The sequence below is a fragment of the Lupinus angustifolius genome, chromosome LG01 (assembly GCF_001865875.1).
Source record: "Lupinus angustifolius cultivar Tanjil chromosome LG01, LupAngTanjil_v1.0, whole genome shotgun sequence".
NCBI classification, from domain to species: Eukaryota; Viridiplantae; Streptophyta; class Magnoliopsida; order Fabales; family Fabaceae; genus Lupinus; species Lupinus angustifolius.
In genome coordinates this window covers 742,829-754,533 of record NC_032009.1, presented here as the reverse complement: position 1 = coordinate 754,533, position 11,705 = coordinate 742,829, and the positions used below count along the sequence as shown (strand labels likewise).

General features: G+C 31.6%; 1 protein-coding gene across 1 annotated transcript; it reads left to right on the top strand.

The window, feature by feature from the left end:
• On the top strand, positions 9,067-10,909 carry LOC109344202 (expansin-A1-like). The gene is made up of 3 exons (XM_019582861.1): positions 9,067-9,279; positions 9,758-10,070; positions 10,249-10,909. The coding sequence occupies exons 1-3, from the start codon at positions 9,150-9,152 to the stop codon at positions 10,553-10,555; spliced, it is 750 nt and encodes a 249-aa protein (XP_019438406.1). The 5' UTR covers positions 9,067-9,149; the 3' UTR covers positions 10,556-10,909.

Here is an 11,705-nt window from a genome sequence, read left to right as displayed (position 1 = left end):
GGATTTGAAACTAACATCCTAACAAAATTTCTAGCAATAGAACATGGTCTACGATTGATTTGGGATCAAGTCATTGTTTGATCATATTGGAAAGCGTTTGCCTTGAGCCAATCCACATTGTTTCAAAGAGGACGCAAAGTAATTTATAATATTTATCTCTAAAGTTATTCATAATATTAGTGTTTTGCTTATAAGGAATTGAGATCTCCAAATCAAACATATCTTTTGATAGGGTAACATGATGAGAGATTATATGGTTAAACTTAGTTTAGAGCTTTAGGCTCTCACAAAATAATACGAGCTCTAACCATTATACAAATGAACCTGTCCATTATGCTCTAGTTTTTTTTTATCTTTCTTAATTGGGTCTTAATTACTAACCATGAGACTCCTTTTATATTTTAAAAATAGTTTTACTAAACAAAGCTAGGTGTAGTCACGTCAATACAGATATAATATAAGTTCTGTAAGTGATAAATATGTAAAGTATTAATATGTTATGTCTTTTTATGTATTTATTAATGACACACGATAAACCTTTATACCGTGGAGAATCATAATATTCGTAGAAATTAGTGGAATTATACTCATAAACCACAATGTTAGAGTAAGAGCTTAATGGGGAATCTAATTCAACATAAATTTCATATGTTTTCAAAAGGTTGAGAAGGCACATCTCTATGGGATGAGATTCGAATCATTTCCAGTCCAAATCAAAGAAATTAGAGTGGAGCTTTTGGAAATTGTAGATGCTTGGTTTTTATATGTGTTTGTAAATCACAACTAAGAGTCCAAATATCTTGTACCTTTCTCTTCATGAACAAAAGTCCAGAGAATGCAGTTTTCAAGCCTCAATTGAATTTTTTTTAACATGTATCTTCGCACTGGATGTAATCTTGTCCGAGTTGGGAACATTCACTGGTATATGAGGCTAATTCTCTCAGCGAATATTTTTTCATCCATAAGACTCGAACCTGAGACTTTACTTAAGGAAATCAAATATGTATCACTTGAACCGACACTAGTTGGATATTACTATAATCTTTTCTAAATCAAAACACCATTCTCCAAGACATTATGTCTTTAACCATGTCACATAAAGGTAACCTCATCTCTTTTGCTAAAAGCCAATTATATTCCTTCAAAGTGTCATCGACATTATGAGATGCATGGACTAGGATGAATGCGTATTAATTTGGTGATCTAGGATTGTTTTTTAACATAATTAGTTTATGCTTAAATGGAATGAATTAACTAATCATATAATTGCCTATTACAGCAAAATAGACACATGTTAAAAAATGTATCGCTCTCACATAGTACAACAATCATTTTGTGTGGTCAGTATACAAATAAATGAGGATAAGATTGACATTTCCTACACCTGATTTGTATTAAACTTGATTGTACTTTACACAAAAATATCTCCTTCCATATCCTAATTTCTGTTCATAATTTGTCTCTTTCTCGTTTTATTAATTTTACACTTACTTTATATGGATATAATCTTGGAAGTACATGTATATAATGGACTCAATTAAGTGGTATGAAGGGTGCTTAATAATTGACATTAGCTAATCATAATGGGAATCAACACTGTGGTTAGACAAGCATGATAATGACACGTGGGAAAGATTATGTCAAACGTCTTTTCTTATGGCACGTACATTTTCAATTTCCTACTCTTCTAATTATTTAGTTTATTCACATCTCTAAATATATGTGTCAATGTGATGAGTGATCACTAAAATAAAGTAAGATTCGTCGGTTTATTATAAATTAATATTTGAAGATATACTTTTTCTTAAAAAAAAGTATGACTATGTGCAAAAATCTTAATGTTTTCTTCCGTTTAATTTTATCAAAAACTCTTAACCGCCATCATATAAAAATGTTGATGGATATAACTCTTTTATTCGGTTATATAAGTATGAGTTTTTTTTAATATTATATTTTTTTTGGTATTATATCCTAAACTCTAAACCAATATCATTGATTTTTACGATCAATTGTTAAAAATGACAATGACATAAACATGAAAGATATTAGTTCCTTTTTTCCATATTTAGTTAAAGGTCAAATTTGGTTGAAAAATAGAGTTATTAAAACAAGAATGATGGAAGGCCCACAGTAACATGAGGGTCGTCGAAGGTAAGAAAATGCCTAAGAAATGGGAGGTCAAAGGTATCGGCACACTGTTATTATTACCTGATCTCCACGTGGCACGTGGTGGCGGCGAAAAGTAGCGTTGTTAGGAACTGCATGGTGAGGATAGCAAAACCCAGGTGCGTGATAACAGTTAAAAAAGAGCTAACTTTCTCTTCATTCTTACATCACACAGTGTGGGACACACTGCCATTAACTTACAAATTTTCAGATTCTTTTTAAATTCTTTTGCAAATATATCTTCATTTTTTATCTCAATTTTATTGTAGAACGGATTTCCAATGTTCCACTCCAACTGGGTAATTTAGTCAATGCAAGATAATGTGAAAGTTAGAGTAAATATTGTTCCATACTATTAATAGCAAACACAAATACATCACATAATATTTAGTAACCTAGTAATATTTTAATCCTCCAATTTTACCCTGAAAGGGAAACTACCCTCTAGCGACTAAAGTGAGAGGATAAAAGGGTAGGTGAAATTTCTAATTAGAAAAATAGAGATCCTCTCATTCCTCTCAAGACTAACTAGTTCTGATAAATAAAAATCAAAATGACTACAGCAATAATATGATGATCTAGTAACTCAACGCCAACACAAACCAAATGAAAATAAAGACCGCTTTGCAATCGATGTTTATTTGTTAAGTAATCTCTAGTCCAATTTTTAATTATGTATACACATTTTAAAAGTTAGAAAATGTTATAAAATTGAATGAAATTGACTACAGCCATCAATAAATCGTATAAAATCTTAGAAAAATATATATACATTCACCCCATAAATTTTACATTATCAAAATTTAATAATTTGATTTAATGTCCTGGTGGCTATAATCTGATATATCAGAGTCCTTGCTCAATCTTAGAGGAACCACATGCAATACATTTTTCATTCTCAAAGAAATACCACTGATTATTTTATAATTGTTTATACTTTTCAACAACCGCAGCCAAATTCAATTCTAATGGTACAGCTCTCATGGTACAGAGCTATTTCCATTCTTAAATGAACCCTCACTTGTGACAATGTTTTTCCTTCTTGCAATGCAGATTCACACCCTTCAAAAAAGTGCTTATTTCACAAGTTACAAAATAAGAACAAAAACGATTTGGACTTCGTAACCATTACGGAAGTTTTTTAGAAAAAATAAGCAATCACATGTCTTCTTTCTCATTCTAAATTCTCACAAGTGAATGTGGTCAACATTTAGGGGTGCTGCCTCTTTCCCAAGAGAAACCCAAGGCCGTCCTAGATACAAAATTTTAATGTTCCATGGGGACCAAGAACATATATTAAAGTATACTCACCAATAATGTGAAATAAGTTTCTTGAAGTATTGATGCTATGTCACACTGTTATTATTCAGAACTAAATTTTAATTAAAATTTATTTACTTATATATTTGTAAGATTTCATTAGTTCAGCATTCTTCACAGAAAAACTTAAATGGAAACGATACTAATTATATTAACTGGTTGGTCTCCTTAAAGTTGCTCCATTATGTGTTGGAAGTTCATTCAGTCATAAACCAGAACGAGACAAACACATTCAAATTAAAGGACTTTACTAATAAATGTCAAGATGATTTATCACATTAGATGCTTTAGGGCATAGAGCCGACCAAGCTTCATAGAGACAATCATCAGGCTTGTAACATTACTTCAAAGTTTAAAAACAAACTTGATTATGTTCTGGGGCAAACAACTTATGCTCTATTCTTTTTAAAAGAAATTACAACAATGTCATTCAATTACAGCAAAAATCACCAAAAGAGAAGACAATGAAGTAACAAAAACAACTAACACGTGTACATGATCAAAGGATATGGCCTCAGAGGTAGTGACAATTTGTATTATCATCACAACTTAATCTGGTAATACTTACAATAGAATATACATCATTGGCCAAATAACAATCAGAACAAATTAATTTACTGTTTGCAAAATATCAATTTCTTAAAAATCTAACAAGAAAACATACATGTATAAAAAACTTACTACGTAATTGTCAAAATATGATTGGATAAAATATTTTAAATAAATGCTAAAATAACAGTTATATGGAAATTTGAAATGATTTTCCAAAAAAGATTATTGCATCAGAGAGATTCCCATCGACAAATCACCATTCTCTTAATCGAGTGCTGATGTCCCTGTCTAATTTATCATCACTTGCAAATGATATAATAATGTTAAGAAACGAAGAATAATTGAAAACATGGATTTATGTGTAACAATGAAATAATTGTTCTGCATAGAATCTACATCATATGAACGCATCAGAGAGATTCCCATTAGACGAAGTCATCATTTGAGATCTGATGTCCCTGTCTATTTTATCATCATTTGCGCATATTATCAGATTTTGCAGAACAACACAACACATTTAACAACAATCAACTAATATTTACATAAACGAATGCAGTAATTAATAACAGAGACCAAAATTAAAATTCAGATAGAGGTAAATATTTTTAGTATGAAATTCGAACATTTAAAAAACCTGTGGGAGAAAATAGGTGCCTCAGATGCAGATTGATATCATTGAAATAAATCTCGGAGTATATTTAACACCATCATAGGCACTACTGAATGGAAAAACAATCGTGATAAATAAAATAAAAACAAAAATCAAACACTAACAAAATGTGAACTATAAATTCATGCTTCAAAGGAAATGCTGAAGGTAGAAGAATAGTACATAGGGCTTTGGAATCAGCGGTGGAATGTTAGGGTTTGGGTTTATGGAGATTATATATATAGAGAGGGAATGAGGAGCAGAGAAATTAGGGTTTTGTTTGAGAGAGGCGTGAACTCATGATCGTTGATAATATGGGTATTGGGTTGGATATCCCTAATTGGAAATGGATCATTCATGATTTGGGCTTCAACATGTTATTTCTCACTCACCCACCAATCACGTTATTGTTGGGTTATGGAAAAGTCACACTAAATTATAATAGCAAAACAATACTAGAATGTAACCATTTGCTGAGTACTCTGTTCTTTTTTTCCCCACATGCATCCTCGCATTTGAAGCAATAATATCCGAGCCGGGAACATTCACAGGTATGTGGGGCTAACTCTCTCAACGAGCATTTTTTTCATACACAATACTCGAGTCCGGATTCTTGCTTAAGGGGAATCAAACATGTATCACTTGAACCAACGCCCGTCGATTGGTCGACTCCTCTATTCTATTAACGCCACATTGATTTAGATAGATTAATGTCTGTCTTCCATATAGGTTATTTTCCACACCACTGTTTGTCTTTGTATTTTTTAAACAAATATTAAGGTAAGTTGGATATATATCTTTTTTACTTATAAACTAGGTTTAGTATAGTTGATATATAAGTAAAATTATGGTTCACCTTGAGTAGACAAAATATGAGATCACTCACTACGTAACCAAAAATAAAATAATATATTGCATTCAAGTCTCCAATAAGTAACTATATTTAATCAATAAGCAAGAAAATAAGAGGAATCACATGTTTTCATGATTTGCATGATTTTTTTTCAAATGGTAGTATAACTTTTTTACACAATTAATTTTCTTATAAATTATAAGTACTCAATTTTTATTTTCCTCGCTACACATGTTATAGTTTTGTATGAACATATTTATTTATGATTAAGACAATTCATATGTGATTGATTAGAAGAAAAACAAAGAGCACCGCAGATTAGGTTACACCTGGTAAAGGATATCGTCATTTATGTACGTGGTGATTATTTTCTCATAGCCAAAGTAATGAAAAAGACGTGTAGTAGTGTTAGTGTGTTTATTTCTGAGAGATGCCTTAACAAAGTAAAAGAATGAAGAGGTGTATGAACAATTAAAGTGATGGTTATATACGTGGACAATGTTTCACCTTGCAACTTGCGATAATGGCGGGTTTTGAAGAAGGGTGAAGAATGTTTCACCTTAACATGAGAGAAGGACGAAATTGAAATGTTTTAAAAGATAAAGAACAACAAACATATTTAATCATATAATAAATATGAATAATCAATTTTTATCAGCTAAAGTGTGAAGTTTTTTTATTATATTTTAGATTTTTGTATACTTTAGTTAATCAAGCAAATCAATGATGTATATCGTTCATAATTATGCCGTTCCCTTTAAATAGAAATTTCCATTCAAATTACTTTATCCATCAAAATATAACTTTCAATCAACATTTCATTTTGAGTATGTGAGAATATCATATATGATATGTATTTTGGTCTAGAGCAAAGAAATGTAATGATTCTCTTAGATGTTACATAAAAATATGGGATTACATCACCTATCTTAAAATCTGCGTCACTCCCAAACACTTAGGTTGATAATTATTTATCTTTTGGATATTTTATAAATTATGATTATGTAATGCTATCCCTGAAAATAAAGGAGTTTAAAATCTATGCATTGATATTATAAAGTTTTTTTATAGTGTCCACCATTGATTTGTATTATTTTTGTTTGAGAGTCAATAATGGTTAACTAATAATCAATAGTGGATGATTTGCTGACAGTATAAAAACAGTTACATTTACATTGTCAGTATATATATATTAAATTCAAAAACGTAGAAATTGTATATCTGTTGTTATCTACAGCTGAAAAGCAGAACCACTAAGCTATGTAATAGAAAACAACAAACAACAATGGTCGTAATTCGTAAATACAGACAGCAGTATAACTGTACTACTGATTTCATCAGAAGAGAATCCCAAAAGAAACAATTTAAATTTTCAATGACTATGTCTATGGGAGGGAATGAACGGAGGAGCATGCACTATATTATAAAATATAAATAATGATAACAAAAAAATTGTTAATTTTTCAGCATTAAACTATATTATATTTTTTGTAGTACCAAAGTTATTCATTCATTATAAAAAAATTAATTTATTTTAAAGTACGTGATTGTTCCTCTAACTCCAAAAAATAGATCTTTTAACATTTTGGTCATCTTAATAGTCTACCGAATCCTTACATGATTTCAGCCCTTTCAAAGTAATAAATGAGAATGAAATATAGTTTTGGTCCTTCTCAATGTATCATATTGTATATTGCATTGCCATGCGATCGCAGCATTGCGGTTGTGGTGATAATATCTCACTGCAATTGCAGTGTGATACCGATTTATAGTGGTGCGACCACAATAGGTCACAAAGCAATCACATCAGATCGTAACACTATCACATCGAATAACATCAAACTACATCGATGTCAAAAATATGTTTTTATTTATAAAATAATTCACATTGCAACGACCATAATTTACATTGCAACGACTACAATAACTACAATCATAATAATCATAACCACAATTTAAAACACAGGTATCCAACATTATGTAATTAACCTCACAAGATGCTACGTCATAGCACCGCCTCATCCACGTGCATTGTATCTCACTTCTCTCATCGTCTTTAATGTCTGAAAACAAAGAGCAGTTTTTGTAAGGTTGCAACCTACCATAATTGATTGAGAGAGAGAGAGTAGCTGCGTGTGCTTTACTCTGTGTCCACCTCAATCATAAGGTAACAAATAAATATTCACTTAAATTCATACGTTGCTTGCTAGTAAAATGCCACAAGTTATTGGCTAGTTTCATTTAAGATATTTCAATATGCTTTTAGACTAAGGTGAGAGACAGATGCATTAAATGCTGTTATTAATTATTATTTAGTTTATTTTTTATCTTAATTAATAATATAATAAATTGTTTGAATAGACTCGTAAATAAATTTATTCATCTTTCAATTTTAAAGTTTATTCACGGTATAAAAGTTAAATATGACTCATATAAGTGATGCCTTAATTAGGAATGACAAAAACCTCTTCTATCTATGAATGATATTCTTATATTACATAAAAAAAATATAAATCTAAATTTTTGACTTATATAATAAATTGTTTGTACTTACTCATACTTTAATAATTGAAATGAAGTATCATCCATCCAAAACTTCTTCACTTTTATGCCACAATTCCAACAATTTACTTAGCTTGCTTCACCAGCTTCTCTCCTAACTTGTTGTACAAGTAATTACACTCTCGATGTCAATATTTTAATAGTATCAACAGATTCATCTCTAATACATAGGAAACAATTTTAAAAAGCACTTTAGGTTGGTGTTGTTAATTAAATAATGTTTGTTCTGAACAAAAGGAGAAGTTATGGTCGTTTTCTTGATTTTAGTAATATAATCGTAAACCGTTAGCTTAAGAATATTTGGTCTCGTTGTTTATCTTTGAAAACATGCAAATGATAAGATCTATTTATAATTTATATATTTACGAGATATAAGTTTCTCTAACATACATGAATGTCTACTTTTTTTTAATACTACATAGAGTATTTCTCACTCTTTTTTTGTTAAAGAATTATTTCATTTCGGTATGTGTGATTACCCTTAATAAATATGACTCTAAAAAATTGTATCATTGACCTTTTATTTGTCCTCGAGAGATCTAGCAGAACGTTATATTACTAGATCAACACCTATGCGTAATGAACATGTACTTTTGTATCAAAATAGTACACTTAGTTGGGTTAAAATTTGATTAAATTTAGAAAAGAAAGAAACAAAGCTAGTTGAAATATGTGATACTTGGCTAGTTGCCTTAAAGAGGCAATGACAGGTATTACTAGCTACATGAGTAGATCACATCAGCATCTAACTCCTACATGAGTTTTGAGTACACACACAGAAAGGGTTCAAAACCACGTGGTATGAAGAAAAAGTGACTTGTCCCTGCATAAAAATCAAGGACCTACACTTGGCGGTTTAAGAACCCTACACTTCACAACAGTGTCACTTGGTGTATGTATCATGTTGGCTAAGCAAAAAGCTCCCTTTACATCATCTATTTATTCCCCACCTATAAATTATACACTGCATTTCATCACAACTTGTGTCCCAGCTCTCTACTAAGGTGATATTGTTTCTGTTTGATAGTACTAGTGTTTGCATGAAAGATGAGAGTTTTGGGGATTGTGTTGGTGGGGTTTGTTCTCTCTGTAGGATCATGTGTGTATGCTAATGGTGATGGTTGGGTGGAAGCTCATGCAACCTTCTATGGAGGAGGTGATGCCTCTGGCACAATGGGTATGTTACACTCTTTACTCTATGTTGTGTTTATCAAGCTTCCTAGAGAATATTATATTTTAAATATGCAAATATAATGTGTCCTATTGGCAAATTTTAACTTATTCAATATATCTAAGTTTGTATCGGATATTAGTGCATTTATAAAAATTAAGTGCAACAATAATACTAATTCCTAGTGCAAACTTATTTTTTTAACTTATTTGAGTCATAGCATAAAATAATGAATTGGAGGCAAATCTCATTTACTTTGATATTTAAGAATTTTAGATTTGTTATAGTTTTTCTTTTAATTAATATACACCATTAATCCCTGCTTAGAGCCTGTGGTGTAACTTGTACATGACAAGAATGTCAATGGAAACATGTTGTTTGTACTTCATTTTCATTGGCACGGGACAATGTACAAGACATGATTTGAAACAACAGATCTTTGTTCAAAAATGATAAGACAATATTGAGTCTAGGGTTGTTGCAGGTGGAGCATGTGGATATGGAAACTTGTATAGCCAAGGGTATGGTACTGAAACAGCTGCTATAAGTAGAGCCTTATTTGGCAATGGTGAGAGCTGTGGGGCATGTTTTGAGATTAAGTGTGTGAATGACCAAAGGTGGTGCCTACCTGGCTCAATTATGGTCACAGCCACCAATTTCTGCCCACCAAACAATGCCCTCCCAAACAATGCAGGTGGCTGGTGCAACCCTCCCCTTCAACATTTTGATCTCTCTCAGCCCATCTTCCAACAAATAGCTCATTACAGTGCTGGCATAGTACCCATAGCATACAAAAGGTACCTCATATTGTTCACTCATTTGTGTAAGAACTTTCTTATCTTTTAAATTGTTATGTTAATGGGTATCTAGTATTGGTTGTGCCTTATAGGCATTGTAGTCATACACCTTATTTTGCCTAGGTTGTCTTTGTCTAGATCAAACATTTTGATTCTCTTTAATGTTTGTGATAAGCAGGGTACCATGCCAAAAGATAGGAGGTATCAGATTCACCATAAATGGCCACTCTTACTTCAACCTAGTCCTAATCACCAATGTTGGTGGTGCTGGTGATGTTCGAGCAGTTTCCATCAAAGGTTCAAGAACTAATTGGCAACCAATGTCCAGAAACTGGGGTCAGAATTGGCAAAGCAACTCTTACCTGAATGGACAAAGCCTCTCCTTTAAGGTTACCACTAGTGATGGCCAAACCTCAGTCTCTTATAATGTTGTCCCTGCTAGTTGGTCCTTTGGACAGACCTTCACAGGGAAACAATTTCCTTAAGAGACAGTAAAGAACATAAACCACTATAGTGGTTAGTTTTTGGAAGTGTTAGCATTTAAGATCATTGTACTAGTTATGGTGACTTAGTATAACTAGCATAGTAAGATATTATAAGAGTGAGTTAGTAAAAAGAAATGAGAGGGGCTTATTTTAAGATGGCCCTTTTCATTTGAATTGTGTTGTGAAGAATTCTGCTCTGCTATCTAATTGAAAAATGCAGAGGCAGTTTAGATGGCAGTGGTGGGACTCTAGGAGTGTCACCCGCCAGGGCAGTGCTCAATTTTTAGTTTTGTTACAGACCAAAATTGAATAAAAATGAAAATAAGAAGCAATTTTGCTTCCACTTGTCTATCATTATGTTCAACTTGAAGGATATGAGTGAATAAAATTATATTTCAAGTTATCTCAGTGTTTCTCTATCTTAACCAATCAACCTCCTTTCCTTACTAATTTATTATATGGATGATATAGTGAATGATGCATAGATTTTAATACTTAGATTTTGATAGATACATCTAATGATTGAAAAATCTAGATTTTGATAGATACATCTAATGATTGAAAAATCTAACGGTGTCTTATTCCATGTGATCTTTTGTTTTTAAAATTTTTCTGTTATTTATGTGACAAAATGTGATAGACTTGGAACAAGTAATGAGACATGGTTGGGGACAAATGATCATTGTATGTATAAGATTAGAAGATATATTCCTGCATGGCACACTATGACCCTACATTATCTTTCCCAAGCCATCAAAAAAATGAAAAGATGGATTTTGTGGATAACAAGCAACAAATGGATAAGCCAAAATGCATGCAGGCCGTCCGATCCCAGATATCACTACACTAACCAAAGATCAAACAGACACAAGAAATTTCCAAAGAAAAATACTTAGAAGCCAGCCACAAAAAAATTTATTACTTAGTCATGCATTAATGATTTATTCCATATCAACAGTGATATAACTGAGACCATTAATCCTGGAACATGCAATCTTTCTCTGGCCATATAACTACCTATTTTCATGTTCATGCATCATTGCCAAACTTCACAGGGAAGTGGATAAATTTTTAAATATTTGGGTTTGGTTGGATAGAACCAACCTTATTCACGTACACATGAACTAAGATGGTTTCATATTGTTATTTA

Excerpts from the sequence above, each read along its gene's own strand:
- LOC109344202 (XM_019582861.1), top strand. The coding sequence starts at position 9,150 with ATGAGAGTTTTGGGGATTGTGTTGGTGGGGTTTGTTCTCTCTGTAGGA. Across the intron at positions 9,280-9,757 it reads TGATGCCTCTGGCACAATGG|GTGGAGCATGTGGATATGGA; the intron begins GTATGTTACACT and ends GGGTTGTTGCAG. Across the intron at positions 10,071-10,248 it reads GTACCCATAGCATACAAAAG|GGTACCATGCCAAAAGATAG; the intron begins GTACCTCATATT and ends TGTGATAAGCAG.